This window comes from Hevea brasiliensis, chromosome 6 (assembly GCF_030052815.1).
Source record: "Hevea brasiliensis isolate MT/VB/25A 57/8 chromosome 6, ASM3005281v1, whole genome shotgun sequence".
Taxonomy (NCBI): domain Eukaryota; kingdom Viridiplantae; phylum Streptophyta; class Magnoliopsida; order Malpighiales; family Euphorbiaceae; genus Hevea; species Hevea brasiliensis.
Window position 1 is genome coordinate 816,417 of NC_079498.1, and position 24,974 is coordinate 841,390.

The 24,974-nt window shown below is 31.5% G+C and overlaps 2 protein-coding genes across 3 annotated transcripts; one reads left to right on the forward strand and one right to left on the reverse strand.

Moving 5' to 3' along the window:
- The first annotated feature begins 15,789 nt into the window (after window positions 1-15,789).
- LOC110644356 (alcohol-forming fatty acyl-CoA reductase) lies at window positions 15,790-18,850 on the forward strand. Of its 2 annotated transcripts, none has more exons than XM_058148132.1 (10): window positions 15,790-15,952; window positions 16,064-16,167; window positions 16,377-16,579; window positions 16,701-16,801; window positions 17,070-17,292; window positions 17,400-17,561; window positions 17,754-17,835; window positions 17,933-18,199; window positions 18,307-18,434; window positions 18,528-18,850. In XM_058148132.1, the coding sequence occupies exons 1-10, from the start codon at window positions 15,874-15,876 to the stop codon at window positions 18,682-18,684; spliced, it is 1,506 nt and encodes a 501-aa protein (XP_058004115.1). In that variant the 5' UTR covers window positions 15,790-15,873; the 3' UTR covers window positions 18,685-18,850. The 2 variants fall into 2 exon arrangements, with proteins under 2 accessions (XP_058004115.1, XP_058004116.1); XM_058148133.1 differs by having other exon boundaries at window positions 15,793-15,952; window positions 17,070-17,262.
- Window positions 18,851-19,023: 173 nt separating this feature from the next.
- LOC110644358 (proteinaceous RNase P 2) lies at window positions 19,024-23,225 on the reverse strand. Its single transcript, XM_021797079.2, has 6 exons — window positions 22,234-23,225; window positions 21,983-22,084; window positions 21,695-21,867; window positions 21,343-21,463; window positions 20,413-20,481; window positions 19,024-19,690 (listed from the first exon to the last, which is right to left on the reverse strand). The coding sequence occupies exons 1-6, from the start codon at window positions 23,137-23,139 to the stop codon at window positions 19,397-19,399; spliced, it is 1,665 nt and encodes a 554-aa protein (XP_021652771.1). The 5' UTR covers window positions 23,140-23,225; the 3' UTR covers window positions 19,024-19,396.
- Between the last annotated feature and the right edge of the window lie 1,749 nt (window positions 23,226-24,974).

Sequence of the window (24,974 nt, forward strand, 5' to 3'; positions counted from 1 at the left end):
CTAAAAATTCCTCTTAATTTAAACATCTTATTTGTTGGTATCATTTTTTCTCTTATATGGTCATGGTATTTTTGGATCAAATTTTATACCAACATCAAGTCTTCTCTCAAGAAATCTTAAAAGCATACTCTCTTATATTTGATATAATGTATTTAAAATAAATAATTTTAGAATATTCTCTAATAAAATTAATCTTGATTAACAAGGAAAATACGCTTTTATCTAAGTAATTTTTATAACTCATTTTTTAATCTTGTCTTGCATTTCACTTCCGTCCCTTAATTTTAATTTGTTACTGAAAAAATCCATAAACTTTAATTTTGTTCACAAAAATCCCTCTAACGTGTTATAAAAAGTTTTCAGGTTAAAAAAAATAAATAAATAATAATAATAATAATAATGAAATTGCCATTTTTTTTTACCTTCTTTACTCTCACAATCAAAAAACACAAGTCATTTCAACTACTATCTAGACCTATCATAAAAATACTGATGGCATCTTGGAAAGGAGAGGATTTGCTCCTCACCGAAAAGTGTTGAAACTGCATTTGTAGACATTGTACTATAGCTTAAGAGGTTTTTTTTTTTTTTAATATGAAAACTTGCTATTGCAGGTTAAAGATATTTTTTTGAAACAAAATTAAGTTCAATGATTTTTTAATAACAAATTGAAATAAGAATAAAAGTGAAATACGATGCAAAATTCGGTAACGAGCTATAAAAATTACTCCTTCCATCCTTATTACCAACTTAACTGACCTTTGTTGAGTATTTTTTGGCATTATTTGAAGACTTATAGACTGGCTAGACAGTGAACATGCATAGGTGTAATGCATAAACTATACACAAGTTAAAGATTTGAAGTTTCTTGTTCTGACGTCCTTAAACTTCGAAAGAAAATTAATAGCGACTTATAGACTGGCTAGACAGCGAACATTCGGTGTGTTGCATTTTGCTTGGTTTGAGCGTGTGAGGTTCAGTTTATGATGTGTTTGGTCTCCACTTTTGAGAGAGCTTCTGTATTTTGCTCTATCTTTACCTTCAATAAAATCTACATTGCTTATAAAATAAGCCATTTGCATATTTATAAGAAATCCATGAGGATATCAAATTATTTAGTTGGATTCTTAGTAAAATATTTGATTGAAAATGAGTTGGATCACACCTTTCTCCACCACTTTTTCTCGACAATAATGATTTTCCAAGATTCTGCCTCCTTCGACTTGATTCTTCTTCCTCAACGCTCAGCTTCTTTAATTTCTTACCCACATATATAATTTTAACCAAAGCTTTTATAATCATTATAAATTATAATTTCTTTTAACTTTTAGGTTAGGTATAAAATTTCTCCATTTTAGTTGTAGACAATGTCTCCTAAACAATTCATTCTAAATGAATTCTAGAGAACCAAATGCATAAGTCATCAGCACAACACCACAAGGCTTTAACAATTAACTAGTAGCCAGGTCAAAGATAGGATGAAGGGGAGATTAATTAAAATACTATTTTATTTGATTTATTAAAATTATATTTTTATTAATTTGAGAATAATTACTAAAATTAATAAAATAAAATAAAAAAATTAGCTAATATTGATAATATAGGAAATATTTGAATTAATTCTATCAATTGAATCATTCAATTTAGTTAATTATTAAAATTGAAACTAATGTAAATGTTTAGGATTAAATTGATAAAATTTAAAAAAAAAATGACAAAAAATGAAAAAGCTTACAAAGGTTTGAATTTTTTTAGTCACTTAGTCTCTTTTTATTTATTTAATTTTGATTAAAATTGAAATTCGAACTCAAAATTTCAGACTTAAAAATATTCTAATATCAATAAATTAAAATTCATTATTTTTCAAAATTTTTATTATCAATAAATAATGATACATTTAACATGCATGAAAGTGCATATAAATGTGAAGAAAAATTTTATCAACACTTTCTTTAGGAAATTTTTCTTTTAATTTAATGAAACTTTAAATTAACAATTTTACATGTAAGAGAGAATATAGACCAATTATTAATAAGAGAGTATCTAAGAAAGTGTTAAAAGAAAATGTTGTCAAAAATTTCCTTTAAAAATCTTAAAATAAGAATTGGTAAACTTATATTTAATATTTTTGAATTTTTTTAAAAGATTATATGAATTTTTATGAAGTTAATTATATTTAAATTATTAAAGCTAAGAAAATATATTGATAAATTCTAAAAATGTGCTGGAATTTAAATATAAATAGAATTTAAAGTTCAATTAATTAAGAAGTTTTAAGTTTTTATAATAATTACAATGGTTGCAATAAAATTATTATATTTTATAGTATAATTTTTCTAAGTGGGTAGACCATCAAATTTTTGTTTAAGCATTCAAAATTTTAAATAGCAAAGTATATGGGCTTGAGCCAGGCATGCAAGTGTGATATATGAAGAGGTACTGTTATGAATAATTTATGAGAAAGAAAAATAATTAATAATTATAAAATTTTTTATTAATAAATTTAGCATAAAGTAAATTCACATCAAATCGCATTAAATTTTGTCTTATTATTTTGATTTGTAGGTTTTTTTTTTCACAAGAATGGTATATGAATGCAAATTAAATATTATAGAAAAAAGAAATTAAAATTTATGCAAATTAAGGCATAAATATATGGGATTATGTCTAATAAGTAAGTTCTATTATACATTTTATACCTTGGATAAATGGTGAACTGAGTTTAGGTCAGAAAAATCTAAAATAATTATTGGTGAATCGAATAAAAATTATAAAAAGTTATTGTAACATCCCAAATTTTTAAATTATTATTTTATGTGTAACTATATGATTTTTTACTATTTTGGAGGGGCCATATGATGTTGATAAGATGTGGTTGTGGGAATTTGAGATTTAGAAGTGTTATTTAAATCTTTTTGTAAGTTGGGTAGGTCCTAAGTATAGAGAAAATTCTGCTAAATTTTCAGCAAAACTTAAGATTATCCCTTGATTCTTTAAAATTTTGTTTTAAGGAAATATTGATAAAATTTTTGATATAATATTTAGGTAAGCTAAGTCAGCCTTCTTCCTCCGCCCAGCTACCGTAGTGACTTTCTGTTAATTTGTGAGTAGATACTGATTTTATTTATAATTTCAATATTATTATATTCAAAGCATGTTCATGCATCACTTATACATATATGTATGTAGTAAATATTAGGCACGCTTTATATTACATTTATTCTTCATGATATTGCTGTGATTGTTGTCTTATGGCGATATGGAATTGTGTGTGTGAATGGGTGTGTATGTGGTGTGTATATGGACATGGGTAGGACGGGTAGACGCAGCTGGAGCTTGACTCACTGGGGCTCAATCCTTATTATGGATAAGTCGGGATAGGCACGGCTTTGAGTTGATCTCACTAGCCCCCGCATTTGGATATTAAGAAAAAGTTCAGCTTTGAGTTGATCTCACTGGTAGAGGTTGAAACTAAGAGAGTTATATAGGAGATCAGCTCCCACATATATATGTGTGAGTGTGGATGTGACACACGGGTGTGTGAGTGCTTCAGATTGCCTTTGATGTGATTATAACTTGCTTTGTTTGAAATATGTGAAGATGATGCATTTCACTCTTAAGATGCACTAGACATAGATAATTATAGAAATTGTAAGTAAAATCAATATCTTACTCTATGAGTCAAACGCTCACTCTTGTTCACCCTATTTTTCTAGGTTACAGGAGAGTTTATTATTGTGTTTAACCTGCTTCCTACCTTATAAGTCTACTAGCTATTATTTTCATATCTTGTATTGTTAAATTTGAAATCTAGATCTCTGCATGTGTAGAACCATTTTATTTAGCTTGGGACTATAAGATTACTTATTTTGGGGTTATAAACTTATTAATCTATATATGTGTAAATGTGTGGATGGATGACCTGTTGGATGAGAGAGTTGAGCTCCCATTTGATTTTATATTGATTTGCGGATGATTGTAAGGGTGAGCTGAGCTTCCCAAATGATTTTATTTTGATATTACAAGTCAGGTGAGTTAAGAACTCCCCGTTGGATGGTCCATGTTATGGTCAGACTCTATTCAATTGAATTCTTAAAATTGGGCTCAAAATATGGGCTTCATGGATGGGTTAGAGATTAGTTAGGCTTACTACGGGCTTCGGGGGCCTTATACTGATCCAAGTCCTAGTGCCGATTCAGCCCGTGGAATTAAGTCATGACAATAATGGTATCAGAGCTTAGGCTCCAGATTCACGTGAAGTGCATGTCTAGGGATTTAAAAAGGGGTCTTATTAAGAGGTCACATGCAGAGTATAGGTTCCTGTTTCATCTTCTTCTATAATTCTTTGTTTCTAGATTATGTGTTATTTCTCAATAAAGTAATCAAGATTCTATTTTGGGTAAGATAAAAGAGATGAATTAAAGAGCAAATCAAATAGCTAAGAATAGGATAAGATTAGAAAGATCAAAGTGAGATATAAAGTACATAAAGTGCCATCTTGGGCAAGGTAAATAGGATAAACTGAAAAGCAATATTAGAAAGCTCAGAATGAGATTACATGAGTGAAAATAGTTGTCAAGATATAGGATCTAGAAGTGTAAGACTTAGAGCAGGTCATAGTTTGGGCAGTGTTAGGAGCCAAAACATAGAGTTCAGAATTACAGGATATGGATCAAACTCTGTCTATTCCTATTCCCAAGATGGAGTAGGTAGCATTGGGATAAGATCCATTTAAACTTTTAATAGTGTGAGGAAAGTTAGTTGAGGAATGCAACCAGAGCAAGCAATGGTTATAGGATGTGCAATGGTGTCTTGGACTGTCCTATTAGGCAAAGGAGTGAATTGATAAGTAGTAAGTTAAATAAAAGTAAACCTAATGCTTCAAATAGGCATGACAAACAAAAAGGATGGTGGAAAATGGCACATAGGCTTAGGTCCTGAGTAGAAATGGTGAGATAGCAGTTATGGGGTATGCGATCAAGGGTTAGGTTAGCATTTTCAGTATGACCAATAGAGTCACTTTATAAGGAAACATGAATAGAAATAAGTGACAAAACGACAGTAGGAGATAGAGCAGGAAGAGATATGTATGAGTGGTAATTACGAGTCACTGAGAAGTACAAGGATAAGAGTTATGACAGTAAGTATGATTAGGATCAATTCTGGAAGAGTCTGTTAGTGAGAGGTATCTTCTAGAATACAGTAAGATGTAGGGATGCAAAAGAACGAGGGTAGGCATAAAAGGTAAGAATGGAGTATAAGTAAATATAGTAAATCTTAAGATGATATGTCAGACAAATCGATGGTACAATAGAAGGATTGTTGCAACTGATATCTTATAGAAAGAGATGATGAAATTTCAAGAAGAAAACTAAGAGACATGGGTTAAACATTATTCTACAGATAACAATGTGTTGATGACTGTAGGAGGAGATTTCTCTTTCTCTTTTAGCTCGTGCTTTTGGCTCTAGAAGACTACATAAGCAAGGAAAATTATGTTGAGGTAACCCAGTATTTAAGAATTTGGTAGGCACCAGTTTACATACAATTTCTCGAGAAGGAAATGATGGTGAGTGCATACTTAAGATCAAGGATGAAAGGACAAGTAAGGTAGTGACAGGAAATAAATCAAGTTAGTTACCAGGGCTTGCAACCCTTCTAAACTATAAGTTGGAGGAAGTATTATTAGTAGATGAGTTTCAATCGATGAAATTGTTGCTAATGGGTAGATTTGAGGTTAAAGTCTAAAAAACTGTAGGCAATAGATGTGGCTACATTAAGAAGAATGAATATATAAAGTATCTTGTCTAAGATTGTGATACAACACACATTTCTCACTACTATAGCAGTTTAGGTGGAACTTATAGGTTCAAAGATACCTATCTAACCATGAAGGGTAATTCCTTACAAAGGATAGTAGCGGACGATAATATTTTGATGGTCATGTTAGGAATGAGGAACAGGAAGAATCATCCATGGTGAATGGCCTGTGTTTCATAAAATGAGTAGTAGGTTAGTACTATAGTATGATACTATATGGTGGATGTGCTAGTGAAAACCAATCATAGAGTTAAGATTAAAAAATAATAAAAAGGTGTATTTCTATATTTCTAAAGTGGAAGAGTTTAGCTTTGATGGTGATAGAGTGTAGCTCCATACAACTTAGTGTCAACCTTTAGTGCCAGAAAGATATTGAGGCATGGATGTCAGGGATATCTGGCACTAGTGAGGGACACATTGTTGAAGGTACTGATGTGGGGAAGGTACTGATGTGGGGAATGTACCTGTTGTCAAAGAATTTGTAAATGTGTTTCCTGAGGAGCTTTCAGAATTATCACCGGATAGGGAAATAGAGTTCTGCATAAATATTATGCCAAGTACAAATCCCATTTCTATGCCACCTTACAGGATGGCACCAACAAAGCTAAAGGAACTAAAGGAGCAATTACAAGAGCTACTGGATAAGGGTTTCATCCAGCCAAGCACTTCACCTTAGGGTGCTCCTATTCTATTTGTGAAGAAGAAGGATGGAACTTTGTTGTATATTGATTATAGACAGTTGAACAAAGTGACTGCTAAGAACAAGTATCCACTTCCTCGAATTGATGACTTGTTTGATCAGTTATAAGGAGTAAGCTTTTCAAAAATAGACTTGCTGTCAGTTTATCACTTATTGAGGATTAGAAGTGAGGATGTGCTAAAGACAACGTTCAAGACTAGGTATGATTATTATGAGTTCCTGGTGATGTCTTTTGGACTCACTAATGCACCAGCGACCTTTATGGACTTAATGAACAGGGTGTTGAGGCCATTCCCAGATCTCTTTGTCATTATATTCATAGATGATATTTTGGTGTATTTTCGAATTGAGGAAGCGCATGTATAGCATCTGAGGATGGTGTTACAGACATTGAGGGAGCATCAGCTGTATGCAAAATTTTCAAAGTGTGAGTTCTGGCTGGAGAGCATCTCATTCTTAGGACATGTGGTCTTTAGTAAATGTATTCGAGTGGACCCTAAGAAAATTGAAGCAGTAACTGATTGGCTTAGGCTTACTATAGTCACCTAAGTGCAAACTTTCCTAGGCCTAGCAGGTTACTACAAGCGTTTTGTGCAGAATTTCTCCAGAATAATAGCTCCTCTAACACGGTTGACTCGAAAGAATGTCCCGTTCTTCTGGTCAGATGAATGTGAGGAAAGCTTCTAGAAGCTTAAGGACTGTTTAACTACAACTCCTGTGTTGACTTTGCTAGTGAATGGAGAAGGGTATAAGTGTATTGTGATGCTTCTAGAGTTGGGTTGGAGTGTGTCTTAATGTAGCATAGTAAAGTAGTGGTTTATGCTTCAAGACAGTTAAAGAAGCACGAGCAGAACTACCCCACTCATGGTATGGAAATGGAGGCTATAGTCTTTGTACTAAAAATCTAGAGGCATTACCTATATGGTGAAATGTACAAAATATACACTGACCATAAAAGCTTAAAGTATATTTTTTTAACAGAGAGATTTAAATTTGAGGCAAAGGAGATGGATGGAGTTCTACGTAGCTGGTTACATAAGACAGGCAGGAGTTGGTACAATGACCTCATAGTAAAAAGTAGACTAGAAGCTCATAATATCACAGAACTAATAAATACAGGTGCTTTTGTCAAGGGAAAAAGTCTTGCTAACGCTTCAATAGCCAAATAGGATCAGCAATGATTTTTTATAAAGTGCATGCAAAGGTAGTTATTTCAGAAGGACGCTTCATGAAACATTATATGATAAGAAGTATAGATCTCCTCTGTATTGGACAGAAGTTGGAGAGGTGAGAGTACATGATTTAGATCTAGTGCAGTAAACTTCGGAGATGGTTCCTTTGATCAGGGAATGTTTAAAGATAGCTTTCAGCAGGTAGAAAAATTATGTAGGTCCCTATGGCTAAAGTCCTGTGGAGGATTCACTTGGGAGTCAGAGTGAGATATGCACAGTAAGTACCCATATTTATTTGATATGTAACTTTATGTCATTATTCTACCTCGTGTAAAATTCGAGGACGAATTTTTTTAAAAAGGGGGAAGAATGTAACACCCTAAATTTTTAAATAATTATTTTATGTGTAACTATATGATTTTTTACTGTTTTGAATGGTCCAGGAGGGACCATATAATATTGATGAGATGTAGTTGTGGGAATTTGAGATTTAAAAATGTTATTTAGATCTTTTTGCAGGTTAGGTAGGTCCTAGGTATAAGGAAAATTCTACCGGATTTTCGGCAAAACTTAAGATTGTCCCTTGATTATTTAAAATTTTGTTTTATGTAAATATTAATAAAATTTTTGATATAATGTTTAAGTGAGCTGGGTCAACCTTTTTCCTCCGTCCAGCCGCTGCAGTGACTTTCAGTTAATTTGTGAATAGATATTGATTTTATTTATAATTTCAATATTATTATATTCAAAGCATGTTTATGCATCACTTATACATATATGTATGTAGTAAATATTAGGCACGCTTTATATTGCATTTGTTCTTGATGATATTACTGTGATTGCTGTCTTATGGCGATCTGAAGCTGTGTGGGTGAGTGGGTGTGTATGTGATGTGTATATGGATATGGGTAGGACAGGTAGACGCGGCTAAAGCTTGACTCACTGGAACCCGATCCTTTTTATGGATAAGTCGGGGTAGGCACGGCTTTGAGTTGATCTTGCTAGCCCCTGCATTTGGATATTAAGAAAAAGTTTGTTTTTGTGTTGATCTCTCTGGCAGAGGTTAAAACTAAGAGAGCTGTATAGGGAATCAGCTCTCATACATAGATGTGTGAGTGTGGATGTGACACACGGGTATGTAAGTGCTCCAAATTGACTTTGATGTGATTATGACTTGCTTTGTTTGAAATATGTGAAGAAGATGCATTTCATTCTTAGGATGCACTAGACATAGATAGTTATAGAAATTATAAGTAAAATCAATAACTTGCTTTATGAGTTGAACACTCACTCCTGTTCACCCTATTTTTTCAGGTTACAAGAGAACTTATTCTTGTGTTTAACCTGTTTCCTACCTCGTGGGTCTACTAGCTGTTATTTCAGTATCTTGTATTGTTAAATTTGAAATCTAGATCTCCACATGTGTAGAACCATTTTATTTAGCTTGAGACTGTAAGATTAATTATTTTGGGGTTGTAAACTTATTTATCTATGTATGTGTAAATGTGTGGATGGATGACCTGTTGGATGAGAGAGTTGAGCTCGCATTTGATTTTATATTGATTTGTGGATGATTGTAAGGGTGAGATGAGCTCCCCAAATGATTTTATTTTGAGATTACAGGTCGGGTGAGTTAAGAACTCTCCGTTGGATGGTCCATGCTATGGCCGGACTCTGTCCGATTGAATTCTTGAAATTGAGCTCAAAATATAGGCTTCATGGATGGGTTAGAGATTAGCAGCCAAGTCCTAATGCCTGTCTAGCCCGTGAAATTGGGTCGTAACAAGTTAATTATTAGAATGAGGGCCAAAACAGGTAATATACATACACCAAAATTAAGTTTTTTTTTTTTTGAAGACGATTTTAAGAGTGCACTCTCACATATTGACCTAATATATTTAAGAGAAATAATTTTGTAATCAAATCTTAATTGATAAAGAAGAAATCCCTCTTACCAATTGAATTCAGTTTATTGGGAATTTATTAGTATTATTTGAAGAGTTACTAGCTTGAACATAAATTATACACAAGTTAAAGATTTAAAAAAATTTCTTGTTGTGGTGTCCTTAGACTTTGAAAGAAGAGTGGTGACTTGTAACATATATATATATATATATATATATATATATATATATATATATATATATATATACACACACACACACCAAGCCATCATATGCATATTTATAAGAAATCTATGAAGATCTCAAATTATCAAGTAAACAGAAATGGGCTGTATCATACATTTCAGCACCACTTTTTCTCGACAACAATGAATTTCCCAGATTTTGCCTGCTTTAAGATGATTTCTCCTTGACTATAGCAATTTCCCATGTATATAATCTTTTGTTTCTTCTTCAATTTGAGACATCTTTCCTAAGCTTTTATAATCATTATTAGAAGTAAAAATAAAAATAATGATATGTAGCTCAAATAGGTGCTAAAAGTAGTTGATAAACTTGTGACTAAAGCAAAACACAACAGGCTAGAGAATTGAGTAAGTGCGTTCAAAAAATTTTATTTTACTCAATTTAAGGAAAAAAGAAAAATATTGCATACAATTATAAATTATTTATTAAAAAATATATAATATTATATGTAAATTTTCAATATGTAATAACAATGGAGTAAAAATAAAATAATTTTTTAAAATAATAAATTTTCGCTGTAATCTTAAATTTATAATTGTCCTGGAGGAGTTTTAATTTTTTAAAAGTGCTACTCGATAGCCTCATTTATCAATGCTATCCAAAATATATTTTAATATATGCAATTAAAAAATCACTCAACAATCGCTCAATGTAGAAAATACATTTTCAACACTTGCGGTTGCAATAGGAAATATTAATATCAATTTCATGAGCAAACAAATTAATAGATACACTAAATTTTTAATTGTGAAAACAATAAATGCAATAATCATTAATTTAAATACTAATTATTTTACAATAAGTATTATAATTGTCATAACAATAAGCTTAAATTTATTAAGTATAATGATATTTTAAAAATTTTAATGAGGTAAAAAATTATTTTAATGAAGTTATATGAGTAATTCCACACAACATAATGTGGATAAGCCTTGTTTCTACCCAAAGCCCTAAGAACCATATATGTATATAACACGTTAATTTATTGAAAAGGATTAATATTTACCCTTATTCTTGATATTCACAAAATGTCATGCATCCAATTTAAATTATTTTTTTTATTTAGCACATTTCAATATAAAAAAAAAAGTCTAAACATAGAAATAAAAAATATTACGTTAATTGATATAATGCCCACATATTTTATGAACCATTTAATCTAATATAATTTATATCCAAATATATAAATTGAATTTTATATCAAATAACATCCAAATATATATATATATATATATATATATATATATATATATATATATATATATATATATATATGGTCCATATATAGATTAATGTGATATGGTCCATATATAGATCAATTTCTAACATGTGTTCAACCACAGATAATGGGGATTCAATTGAATTTTATTTGTGAATGATAATGTCTTAATCACATATGAATTATATGAATAACATAATTAAAAATTAAATAGCACAAATTTGATATGACTAATTTCTATTAGGTGTTGATCTTTAACCACGGCTAGTAGGAATTCAATTGAATTTTATTTGTGTGTGATCATAGCTTAATCATATATGAATTATATGAATATAATCGAAAATTAAATAGCACATAATTTCATATGACTCATTTCTAACAAGTATCAATCGTAAATTGTAGGGGTGGCCACAGTTCAAGAACCGCCAGTTACGGTTCTTGAACTGTCGGTTTAGGTTCAGAGAAATATTGAACCTGAACCGAACCGCTAAGAGACGGTTTGAAATGCGGTTCGTGAACCGCCGATTTCGGTTCGAGCCCCGGTTTAAAATAGTTTAATAGGTGGTTTTGAGTTGGGCGGTTTGGAGCTGTTCAAGAGGCGGTTTAGGGCTGTTCGGGGATGGTTTAGAACGGTTTGATCAAAAAATTGGAGAAAAAAATTTGGTAAAATAAATATTTCAAAAAAAAAAAAGAAAAGAAGAAAATGATATTATTTGTATTTGTAATAAAAATTAATAAGAAATGTGTAGAGTTAATTTAAAAAAATTATAGAAATGCAAAGAGATTAAATTAATTAGTTAAAAAAAAAAAAAGGAAGAAGGGCTTGAACTTAATTTTGTAGAAATTAAGTTGCCTACGTATCCTCTTGGGGTTTAGAGAAATCAAAGCCCACGTAGTTCTCTTACCTTCTATTTAGAGTTAGATAACCCCCTTACCCTAATCACTTCCACAACCGCTCGATTCCGTTGTTGTTCCATCGGTTCCTATGTCATATAAATCTTCATTTCCTTCACGTGTGATCTCTTGTTGCCTTGAGGTTGCCTTAATCCAATCATCTAAACATATTTGAGCTTCTAATAATTCAGGAACCATATTAGATCGTGTCTCATCTAATATACTACCCCCTGCACTAAAAGCTTATTCAACTGCAACTGTGGAGACTGGTGCTGCTAAAATTTGTTTAGCAATTAGTGCAAGGGTGGGAAAAGTATTTGTATGTCGACGCCACCAATCAAGTACTGGAAATTCTTTACCTGCACTACTATCACCAAACTCGAAAATAGTGGTTAAATAAATATCAAATTCAGAATTATTACCAATGGATCCTCTAGGCCTTTTTTGCCTTTGTAATAAGGCACGATCACCCATGCTTATTCTAGAGGTTGGCTCATTATGAACTTGACTAGAAGGCTGAGATTGAGAAACTAATTGTTGACTAGAAGAACAAAATTCACTATATAAATCAAAAATTAATTTTCTAATTTCAACAATTATTGCATGAATATCAAAATCAATCTCATCATCAAGATTTAAACATGAATAATAAAGAAACAAATAATCATTTAAACCATCTAATTTACATCTAGAATCAAAAACATAAGCAACAAGATAAAGTGGAGGAATATTTTTGAAATAATTCAACCATTTTTTTTTTCATGTTAGAAATGCAATCTTTTAAATGAACATCATTTTCATGGTCTTGCAATGCACCAATAATATTAAGACATTCAATCATAAATAAATAAGATGTAGGATAATAAACACCACTCAATGTATATGTAGCATCATTAAAAACTTTTAAAATATCCAAAATTTTTGTACAAATGTCCCAATTTTATGGATATAGTTGAACTTGTGGCACATTATTGCTAATAAATGTGCACAATAAATTTCTATATCCAAATGACTCGTTTAGTAATTCATATGTTGAATTCCAACGAGTGAGAACATCTCTTGGAAATCTTTTTGGTCTTTTATTATTTATTTTACAAAATTTAGCCTATTCTTTCATAATTTGGGGATGTCCCCATAAAAATGAAATTGCTTTTTTGATGGGAGAAATAAATTCATCTAGGGTTCTTAAACCATCTTGCACACACAAATTTACTACATGACATGCACACCTAATATGAAAAAATTTGCCCCCAAAATTGGGTTGGCAAATTTTTTTAAGGTCATTAATTGATGCAGAATTTGCAGCAGTATTATCAAAATCAATTGAAAAAATTTTATAAACTAATCTATATTCTTCTAAAATATTTTTAATCATCCTATAAATATTATCAGCAGTATGTCTCTCATCAAAAACACAAAATACAATTATTATTTTTTGCATGATCCAATCATCACTAATCCAATGACATGTTATGCCCATATATGAATGCATTTGCCAATGATCACTCCAAATATCACTACAAATAGAAAGTTGTACACTCATATTTAAAAAAATTTCTTGTAATTCTTTTTTTCCTTTTTTAAATAAAGAAAAAACATTTCGTTTCAAAGTATTTCTAAGAATACGTTTTGCATTAGGATTTAATGCATTTTGACAATAATTAATAAAACCAAGTTTTTCACCAAAATTAGATGATAAATGCTCAACACAAATCATTTTTGCTAATTCTTCTTTATTTTTTTTATCAGAATATTGAAATAAAGATTGAGATTTAGAATTTGTGTACCCAGATATTTGAGTTTGAGACTTATCATACCCAATTTTGGTCGGATGCTTTTGCTCCAAATGCCTATTGAATGTGCCACATCCACCTCCCATTTTGAACTTGTAGACTTGGCCACAGTAATTGCAAATTACATCAAATGTATTTTCAGATCTTCGTTTTTTTGTAAAGTGGACTTTGAAAAAATCGGACGTGAGTGCTTTTTTTGCTTCATCTTTCTCAGCTTGTTGATTTTGGCTTTCTTGAGTGTGGTGGAATAACTCTTGAACTTCAATATCATTATCATCATCCCCAATTTGCTCCATTATGTTGTCTAAATCAACTGCAGTAAGCTCATTTGAATTTTGGTATGTTGATTCACCAACCTTACTTTTCCTCTTGCTACTTGATGAACTTCCAAATTCACTACTTGCCATTTTCTCAAAAAAAAAAAAAAGGTATGATACTATGATAAAATTTGAAAAAAAAAATAGTGTAGAGATAACAAAAAATAGAAGGTACTAGAAATTTGCAAAAAGAAGTGTAGAAGATAACAAAAAAAATTAGAAATTTGCAAACAAAAAAAATAGTGTAAAATTTTAAATTAAAAATTAGAGATAGTGGAAATTTTTATGAGTATATAAAAAAATAGAGTAATAAAGAAAATATTAAATTTTAATGATAGTATAAAAAAATAATAATAGAGTTATTGAATAAAATAATGGGATATAAGAAATTTTTGTGAGTGTAAAAAAAAATAAAGTGTAAAAATTTAGAGAATATTGAGAATTAAAGAGAGATTTGAGAATAATTGTGTAGAGAATTTGAGAGATTTGAGAGAATTTAAGAATTGTGTGAATAAATTAAGTGGATGAATTGAGGTATTTATAGAGTTTTTATAAATTTTTTATTTCTAAAATTATCTCCAAAAAGTAACTATTTTTTTTATTGTTATTAGGGACTAAAGAGTAATTTTACAATTAAAATAAAAAAAAATTATAACAGTAAATATCTCTACCGTTTGAGATTAAAAAAATAAAAACAATTAATTTTGAAATTTAATAAATGATTAGAAATTAAAAAAACAATGAAATGACATTTGAATGGACATTTGCAGGGATAGGCTGCTGTGGAGACGTGCTGGGCCTGCGCAGAGTAGGTGGACAGCTTGCTGCAGTGCTGCACCTACACTGCTGCAGTGTGTACTGTACACGTTTTAATCGAATCGCTGGTTCGATTCGAATTAAACCGTTGATTTTAATTCGAATCAAACCGATTATTCAACGATTTTATAATATCTTGAATCTGAATCAAACCATGGAGGAATGATTTCAATTCGGTTTAATAACGATTTCGATTTTAACCGATTTCGATCCAAATTTAACTAGTCCAGTTTTGATTCGATTCCAATTCCAAACTAAACTGTGACCACCACTAGTAAATTGTATGAAGAAAAGTTACCTTTAGACATTTTAAAGAATTGATTATAATCATAAATTCACATAAACGTTTAGACATTTTAATCCATTACACATTTATTTTTTTTTATTATAATTGAGATTTAATAGCTCAAAAGCAGCAATTTTTTTCCTTTCAATTTGCGGTTTTTTTTTTTTTTTTTGGGTTAATTCAAAACTGGCCATGAGACTGGATTCTTGGAAACTGAAATCACCATGGATAGCATGTGCATATGTATTTGTTGGTGACCAACAAAGGTAAATTGTTAGGGGTCACTGGTGACGTTGATCAATGGCAAACAATGCTAGCTGGTTGGCAAAGTTGATTAGCTAAATTAATCTATAAATAATAAATAGGAAACGTGGACTTGTTTAAATCGAATATTGATGTCGGATTAATTGCATGCTGAATCTCCAATACAAGATTTACACGTTAGGAAGAATATTAAATACATATTATCTCATCATTCCTACAGTGCGTGCTCTTGGGATTTTGGTTGGTAAGCTGTCATGGCTACAACTTAGAGTACTTGTCATTTGCATAGCTCTCTCTCTCTCTCTCTCTCTCTCTCTTTCCTCTTGCTCTCTCTCTTTCTCTATATATACGTACTAACACACACACACACGAAAGGAAGTGCTTCTCATTTCACAAATTAATATACCAACAAAAAGGAGTAGAAAATCTTCTTCTCTAGCTAATGGAGATGGAAAGCATACTTGGGTTTCTTGAGAACAAGACCATTTTGGTCACTGGTGCAACTGGGTATCTAGCAAAGAGTATATGACCTTTCCCATGAATCTCTCAGTCTCTCTCTCTCTCTCTCTGAGGGAGATTTTTATTTTTGTTTTCTTAGTACTATATGACAATTTTCTTTGATATGGGTGCAGTTTTTGTGGAGAAGATAATAAGGGTTCAACCAAAGGTTAAGAAGCTTTATCTTCTTTTAAGAGCTTCTGATGCTAACTCTGCTTTGGAACGCCTAAATAAGGAGGTATGCTTATTACTTACTTATTTCTCTCATTTTATTTTTTTTCATGCATGTATATAAAACAATTTTATCAGAATTATTGATTATAGTGGAATTTATGGAACTCACCGTTAGAACAAAATCATTATATATACATCAAAATTACTTAATTAAGCACTGTAATTATACCATATAATACTCATGTGAATAATTGAATTGATATATATGCACAGGTCATAAGGAAGGAACTGTTTAAAGTTCTAAGGGAGAAATATGGTGAAAGCCTATCTTCCTTTGTATCAGAAAAGGTTACTGCTGTTGCTGGTGACATCTCTTATGAAGATTTAGGAGTGAAAGACTCCTACTTGAGGAATGAGATGTGGAGAGAAATTGATGTGGTGGTTAATTTTGCTGCCACAACCAACTTTGATGATAGGTGATTAATTAAACAAGGAATAATACTACTTATTTATTTAATTTGTTTTCCATTCTAAATTAATTTTATAGAAACTAATTAAAGGTTTTTTTTTTTTCCTCTCCTTTGGGGTGTTATGAAGATATGACATTTCCTTAGGCATAAATACATTGGGAGCTTTGCATGCCTTGAACTTTGCAAAGAAATGTCTTAAAATTAAGATGCTTGTCCATGTCTCTACTGGTAATTAACTTCTTTTCTTTCTCCTTTTAGCTATTTCTATTCTAAAAAAGAGTTTGATCCACAATGTCGAATAAGTTTTTTATTAATAAATAAAATTTGTGAAAAACTTAATATGGACGTGTCGAACTAAGTCAAGCTGATAAGCTATCTTTATACACTCAACTCAAACAACTGCATACCAAATGGAAAAACTTGGAGAAAAGATACAAAACTGCGAATATGCTCTTAGTTGCTTCAAAATTTAATTAATGGTGGTTGTTTTCTTCAGCTTATGTATGTGGTGAAGACACAGGACTTATACTAGAAAAGCCATTTTGCATGGGTAAAGCCAAGAAAGGAACCAGTAAAATAGACATTGAAGAAGAAAAGAAACTGATACAACAGAAACTAAATGAACTCCTTTCAGAAAATGCTTCAGATAAAGCAATTACAGAAGTCATGAAGGATTTCGGCATTGAACGGTATCAAGGAGTCAAATTAATTAACCTTAATTATGACTACAATCTCATCACTTTACTATACTAATGACTAGTCCTATATGCTTTCTCTTGTCTAATTCATATTTTGTTTTCTTAATTACTGATCAATTAATATACAGGGCAAGGGTGTATGGGTGGCCAAACACCTATGTATTTACAAAGGCAATGGGAGAGATGCTTCTAATGCATTTGAAAGAAGATTTGTCCCTTCTTATTATACGTCCCACCATGGTCACAAGTACCTATAAAGAACCATTTCCCGGTTGGATTGAAGGTGTAAGGTAATTAATCAGTTAATATAAGTTCGATCTTTTAAAGATTATATATAAATCTCGATATAAATATTTGATTTAAAAAGTTACTAATTAAACATGTTCTTATATAAAATCAAACTTATATTAATCATACCCATTAATCAACATAGAGTATTAACAAATAATTCTCATTTCATGATATCTATTTTTCAATAACAGAACCATTGATAGCGTAATTGCGGGCTATGCCAAAGGGAAAGTTACATGCTTTGTTTCTAATCCACAATCAAACCTAGATGTGGTGAGCTCATCTTTCTTTTCTTCTACTGCTTTTTTAAGTTGAGTTTGCCAAAAATGAAAAACATATTTAAAGAGAAGTAGTGAATATCAATATGCAGATACCAGCTGATATGGTGGTGAATGGTATTATCGTAGCCATGGCTGCACGTAGGAAGCAATCTTCAGAAACCATTTATCATTTAGGATCTTCATTGAGAAACCCTGTGAAATTATCAAATATTCATGATTTTAGCTTTCGTTATTTCTCTGCAAATCCATGGATTAACAAGGATGGAATGCCAGTGAAGATTCCCAAAGGCACCGTCTTTTGCTCCATGGCCAGCTTCCATATGTACATGGCAATTTGTTTTCAGCTGCCATTGAAGGTCTGTTGCAACTTAATTATTTTTTCAATCATAATCTCTCAAGTGTTCTACCCACATGATCATCATCGTGATAATAAGGGTTTGTTTCTCTTTATAATATTTCCCAGGCATTGCAAGTTGCAAACACTATGGTGTTCCAGAAATATCAGGGCACGTATGCAACTCTTGATAGGAAAATAAAACTAGTGATGAGATTGATAGAACTTTATAAGCCTTATGTGTTCTTTGAGGGCATGTAAGCAGTGTATTTCTTGAATCTTTTCTATACTTTTATTAATATATTTATATAATCTCAACATCACTTAGTATTTGTATGAATTTTTTGTAGCTTCGATGACATGAACTCAGAGAAGTTGAGAGCAGCTGCAAAAGAGAAAGTTCCTGAAGAAGCAGATGGCTTCAACTTTGATCCCACAGGGATTGACTGGGAAGATTACATGATGGGTGTTCACATTCCAGGTCTTGTTAAATACGTAATGAAATGAATACTAGGCCACCTAAACCCCCTTCAATTTAGCTATTTGTATCACTGGTATTGCTTCTCTAAGATTGTGCTTTAAGAGTTAAATACTCCCTGATAGTTAATTATGGTGAAATTCACATAGTAATTAATGATTAAAATTAAATTATTCAATAAATTGCATTTTAAAATTTCTCCATTTTAGTTGCAGACAATGTCTCCTAAAGAATTCATTTAGAATGAATTCTACAAAACCAAACAGGGTGTTCATGTCCCCAACACAAGGCCTTACTGATTATTGAGATAAATATTCAGTTGCAGGAAAAACATACATAGACTAATAGTTTATTATGGATTCAAGATATAAATATGTAATTCTCAATTATTTAATATATGAGTTTCACTATGCATAATGTGCCTTGAACCATGATAAACTAGGTTTAGGTAAAATTTTTTCCTGATTTACACGCATTACAATAATAGAATTAAAAGTGGCTCAAGGGACAATTGCAAAAAATCCCCACAATTCTTTTTTTTTTTTTTTTTTTTTTTGTCTCTCTCTTTAAAGCCTAGTGCTTTGTATTACACAACAAGACTCTTCCTCATCATCTGCCCAAGATTTTGAATTTGAAACCTGGAAGTTCAAACACTGATTTTTCTCCTTGTGAACTTAATAAGTTCAACAGGAGATGCTCAAAGACCTTTTGTAAATGACATAAAGTTCGAGGAAGATACAACTAGGAAGGAGATGGGGATCTTTCTTTCCTTTTACCTGCCATAGTTGCAGGTTTATTGTCAGAATCTTGGCTTTCAGGTTCATTATTGCAACTTGTAATACATTTTTGTTTGCAAGGGCTCAACAACTTGCTACCATTGCAAACACCATGACCATTCTCAGAAGTTTCCATGCTCACTGCATCTTCGCCAAGTGCACCACAAGCACTTGGCCTGGTAATGCAGAGCCAACCCTGTGTAGAATCCTCATTTCCATCACCTGATATAGGCACATGCCATGCTCCTTTGTCTGACTCCTGAAACCGAGATAAAAAGCAATCAAATATATGATCAAGCAATATAAAGTTTTTTTGTTTTGCATCAGCAACATCATGCACCAAACAGCGCAGATTCTTACTCTCAGATTACTAAAATAATATTAAAAAAAAAAAAAAGAGACAACAATAACCCTTGTTAACATTTCCATCTCATATAGGAGTAAAAAGCTATAAAAATATATTCTTCTGTATTCATGATTCAGTAACCATTAGAAATTGATGACTCTATACATATTATACTCCAACCCTACAACTTTAACATCGATTGCATGTTCTTCATCACTCTTAAGATATTCAACAATTTGTAATACCATAGGCATCAAGAGAATTATCCAACTGTTCTGCACTTTTTTTTTTAAACATGAAATTGATAAGCAATCAAGAAAATCAATATGATGCTTAAACTGAAACTTGCCCCAATAGCCAATTTTTAAGTTCTATGCTGTCAAATAATGACTGGCATGTATCACTTCAACGTATAATTAACAAGAAAATTACCAAAATTATAATTTTAGAAGTAGCAAGCACACAAGGACAATAGACTATGCATGTAAGAGTTATCCCAAATGGAATTGTGCTCATGCAATGCAACGCATCTATTAAAACTTTTAAATTGAGTAAGCCCATACCCCACATGACTATAATGGAAATCTCATAACCTTGCATAAAAGGAAACAATAATGACCCTAGTGGAAATATACCTGGATGACTACAGAAAATGGTCCTGGCATTTGAAGTTTTAGGTTCCCTTTCAAAAAGGTATATCGAACCTGCAAATAAGAAATAAGGGAATTCAATCTATCAATGGTTATGTCAACCAAAATTATTGGAAGAATATAAAAGTACTGCCATAGCGCCATGATAAAGCATGAATCCAAAAGAGAGATGAAAATGAAAAGTTGAAAATTTAAGCAAGGATAATCTTGAGAGATGCTTGACCAGGGGCAACAATATTTCTTCTGTAAATTGCTAATTGCATATTAAAGCAGCACAGCAAAGCCACATGCTCAATTTTCAAAACAGAATTGATCACTTAATGAGAACAGTAGCACTGAAAAGATTAACTAAACCAAATCATTCTTTCTGTTATTCACCAATACATAAACATGTTAATACAAATATATTACATATATGTTGCTTAGACACTAAAAAAGGGGTTTATCTAATGATTCAAACTCATTGCACACTTGTGAAACTTGGGATTTCTGTGCTGCCTAATATTAGTAAAATGCTCATATAGATACAATGCTTTAAAAAATTATATTTGTTGATGATAGACTTACTAAAGCAAAATGTTTTATGAATAATACAGTATGAAGGCAAAGCCAAATTCATCACAGGATCATTTCAAGGTTTAATATGATCTGGTTGGTGTGTTTGCAAAACATACATTTAGTACATCTAATATGTCTCAAAAAAAATGTTCCATTTGTTAAAAAGCTTTAGCTAAAGTTAAGATAGACTGCTTAAAATGTAAAAGCAGATGCATTCTAATTTGTTTGCAATTACCCATTTCATCTTATTGAGTGGAAGAAAAATAAATATTAATGATAAAAATAATTAACAAAACAATACCACAAAAATGAGAAACACTAGTCACATATGAGATCAGATTCAGATATAGCACATACTTGATGTCTCTCTTTCCACCTGAGAAAGAAGTTGCTTCCCAGAAGTTCAAAAATATGATCTCGCATCTCATCATTAGTAACAAGCAAGCACCTCAGTTTTACAGCAGCATATAGCCAATACCTTAATTATGGAAAAACTCATCAATATGAACATCTTATTACTAAAATAACATTCCAATGGCATGAAAAAATAAAAAAATAAAATAAAATAAAATAAAACATACACCCAGTAATTTGTAGAGTACTAGCATAATTTTAAAATATCAGGTGAAAAGAAAACTATGCACAATAAAAGTATTGTTCAGTTGCAGATAGGACAAACGCACACAATAGTTGGCCCAGATCTTCCTACCAATCATCATTGGAACCATGAGGTGTTGTATAAAGAACTTCCTTTTGTATCCACTCTTGAATCAATTTTCTGTGAGAAGGATTTTCCAGGAGCGCCCGAACACGTTTATTATGCAAGATAATAAGAGGCCAGTTCCCCCTCTGACTATACAGCTCTTTCACAACAGCATCAAGCTGCTCTATAACAATTTTGAGAACATCAGTTCAATGAATCACAATTATCATGTAAAAAAGAAACAGGCTAAATATAAATGTAAAGAAAAACACTAATCAATTCAAAGTGAACAACCTGAGAAACACTAAATCCGCCTTCTGCAAAGTTTTGCTGATAGAGCCCAACATTTGCTCCATCTACAATTGATTCATAATTGGCATGTTTGTCCAGCCAATCCTATTGTAGGAGGCATTGAACGGAGAGAAGAAAAATATCAACAAAAATTAGAAGATAGAAAAACGACATGAATGCCTCAAGTCAATCAGCACAAAAACATCAAATCCTCAAACTTTGTTCTGCATATCTTCAGCTTCAACATCACATACCTGAAACTCACTAAAATAAGCTTTAACCTCCCTTTCCATAGCCAAACCAGCAACAGAACCCGCAAACGTCTCAGTCTCCGTATCATCAATGTCTATACAAGCCAACTGTTCTCCGCAACAAAAGCATTTTCCACCCATATCCACATTCCCTCTCCTCACTACCCACCTCCCCTTCCCAATCCACCCAAGCCCATGCCACCCGCCTCCATTCCTCGTAACCGCCTCTTTCACCAAACGCACGTCCAATTCCAGTCCATTACACTCAAAATTCTGAAACCAATCCTCAATTATCTTTGCAGTCTCGTCCCTCACACACCTAACCGTCTTCCTCAATTTCTGCAAATACCCATAAGCCTTTTCCTCATTTCCAGTCCCCGCACTCACCTTCAACAAGGCCGCAAACTCCATTTCTTCCAAACTCACTCCCATACTTTCCATATGCAGCTCCACCTCATAGGCTTTATCAGCCTCCAATTTGTCACAGAAACAAAACAAGACCGGATCATATGTCCTCAACCGCGGCAATTCATTATAGGCACCCATATTCTTAACCAAATCAAAGGCATAATCGCCATCCCCTTTGGCTGCAGCAAGTCTGGCAACGGCAGTGATCGAGGCTTCATTGGGTTTAATACCATTGGCAACCATATGGTCAAATACGCGAAACCCATATTGAAGAGCAAGCTCTTTCGTTGATGGGTCAGAGAGAGAGATAGAGCAGAGGTAAAGAAGAGTGTTGAAATGGTGCTGGCTAAGACGGGTGTTGTTGGAGACAGCGGCATCATAGAGGGAGACAGCGGAGCGAAGGTCTTTGGATTTGGAGTAAAAGTTGAGATTGTAGTTGAATTGAGATTCTGGGGTTTGGTTTTTATTGTGCTTCTTTCTCTTGCCTTGTGCGGTGGCCATGGCTGGAACTGAAAAACAGAGGTTTTGGGAGGTGATGAGCAGAAATTCAAAATTGAAAACCCCTAATCGGCTGTGGAGGACACTGCCACTAGTGGTGAGGCCTAAACCCAGTCGACTGATCAGAGTACTTTTGGGCTTTTTTAAACTTACATGGGCTGGGCCTATGTGCAGTTTTCTTAGGCCACTTGAACATTACAGAACTAGCCGGGCTGGGTTTCTTGGGCTGGGCTTTTATGATCCTCAAAATAAATTGATGCTTGCATAAAAATAGATATTATAAATGAATAAGCTTAATGGTCACATTTAAAATCAGGCCCGGTTCGATTCGGATCTAGTGATTTGAATCAAACTTCCGTGAATTTAGATCAAAATCGAATTGTTTTTTAACTTTTTTTGAATTGGACTGAAATCAGATTGATTCTGTCAAATTCATATCAATATTTTTTTTCTTTATTTTTTTTAAATAACTATTAAATTAATTAAATTCAAATTGAATTAAAATTAAATTTATCTGACACTTAATTTTAGAGACCAAAATTATTAATTTAATTCAGATCATACTGAAACTATAATAAAAATCGTGGGGTTTTAACTCTAAAGTTTCATTTATTTAGTGAAAAAATAATTTATATATGAAAAATATTTTTTTTAAATTATTTTTTATTATTTGATTGTAATATTTAAATTAATGATATATATTTATGTAATATATGTATAAGTATTTTTATATTTTAATAAGATTATTAAAATTTAAAAAATAAAAAAATAAATTTATTTTTTAAAAGAAGAAGTATTTTTTTAAATAACTTAATTTAAAAAAAATTCGTTAATTATTTTTTTAATGTTTTAAATATTAAAAATATTTTAAAAATATTTTTTATAAAATAAATGCAGCAATTTAATTTTTTTTATTTTAATGTGAAACGGTGGATTATTTTTTCTTGAAATAGTATGTGACATGGTAAAGTAATAAATTATTCAAACAAAAGATGCTTCTTTGATGGGATTTATTACTATATTAATATAATTGAAAATGTGATTCATAATATTATTATCTTGAGTATTGTGTGAGCACGAATTTGGTGACGAAGACACCAACTAATTTTTCTATTACTCAACTTAACTCAAAGTCTTTATCCCAATAATTTAGGATTAGCTATATGGATTCTCTTTCTCCATTCTAAACGATTTTGGATTAAATTCTCGAAAATATATAATGTTTATAGGTCATTTTGTACTACTCTTATTTAAGTCAGTTTAGGTCTATTCCTTCTTTTCTTTCTATCCTCTAACATCATGTATTCTACTTGTTTAACTGGAGTCTTCATATGTCTATGATTTACATGATCAAATCACATCAATCTTCCTTCTCTCAACTTATTCTCAATTGGTATCACTCCTACTTTTACTCTAATACCTCATTACGGACTTCATCTAATCTAGTATGACTACTCATCCACCTTAACATTCTCATATCTATAACTCTTATCTTAGACACACACGACTCTTTCAATGTCCAACACTCATTGCTATATAACATGGTCGGTCGTATAAGTTTGAGCTTTTTATAACACATTGTTAAGTTTATAACATTGACAATAAATTTTTATTCTGGGTTAATTTTACAACCTTTGTTTGAGTGCTATAAATTTCCTTTTAATTATTTAATTCTGTCATTGAAATTATTTTTTTAATAAATTTTGATAAAAATAAATTCATAATACAAGATATCATCTTGGTATAGTATATTAAATGTGGAGATGTCAACTAATTATTGATTATTGTTGTTTCAAATAAAAGATAACCCAATCAACATCTTCAATCTTCATTTCTAA

Bases quoted from the DNA above. Each gene is read 5' to 3' on its own strand.
- LOC110644356 (XM_058148132.1), top strand. From the start codon at position 15,874: ATGGAGATGGAAAGCATACTTGGGTTTCTTGAGAACAAGACCATTTTG. The intron at 17,293-17,399 runs TTATGACTACAA...ATTAATATACAG, and splicing joins GTCAAATTAATTAACCTTAA to GGCAAGGGTGTATGGGTGGC. The intron at 17,836-17,932 runs GTGAGCTCATCT...ATCAATATGCAG, and splicing joins CACAATCAAACCTAGATGTG to ATACCAGCTGATATGGTGGT.
- LOC110644358 (XM_021797079.2), bottom strand. From the start codon at position 23,139: ATGGCCACCGCACAAGGCAAGAGAAAGAAGCACAATAAAAACCAAACC. The intron at 22,085-22,233 runs GTATGTGATGTT...CTCCTACAATAG, and splicing joins CTTATTTTAGTGAGTTTCAG to GATTGGCTGGACAAACATGC. The intron at 21,868-21,982 runs GTTGTTCACTTT...GTTATAGAGCAG, and splicing joins GCGGATTTAGTGTTTCTCAG to CTTGATGCTGTTGTGAAAGA.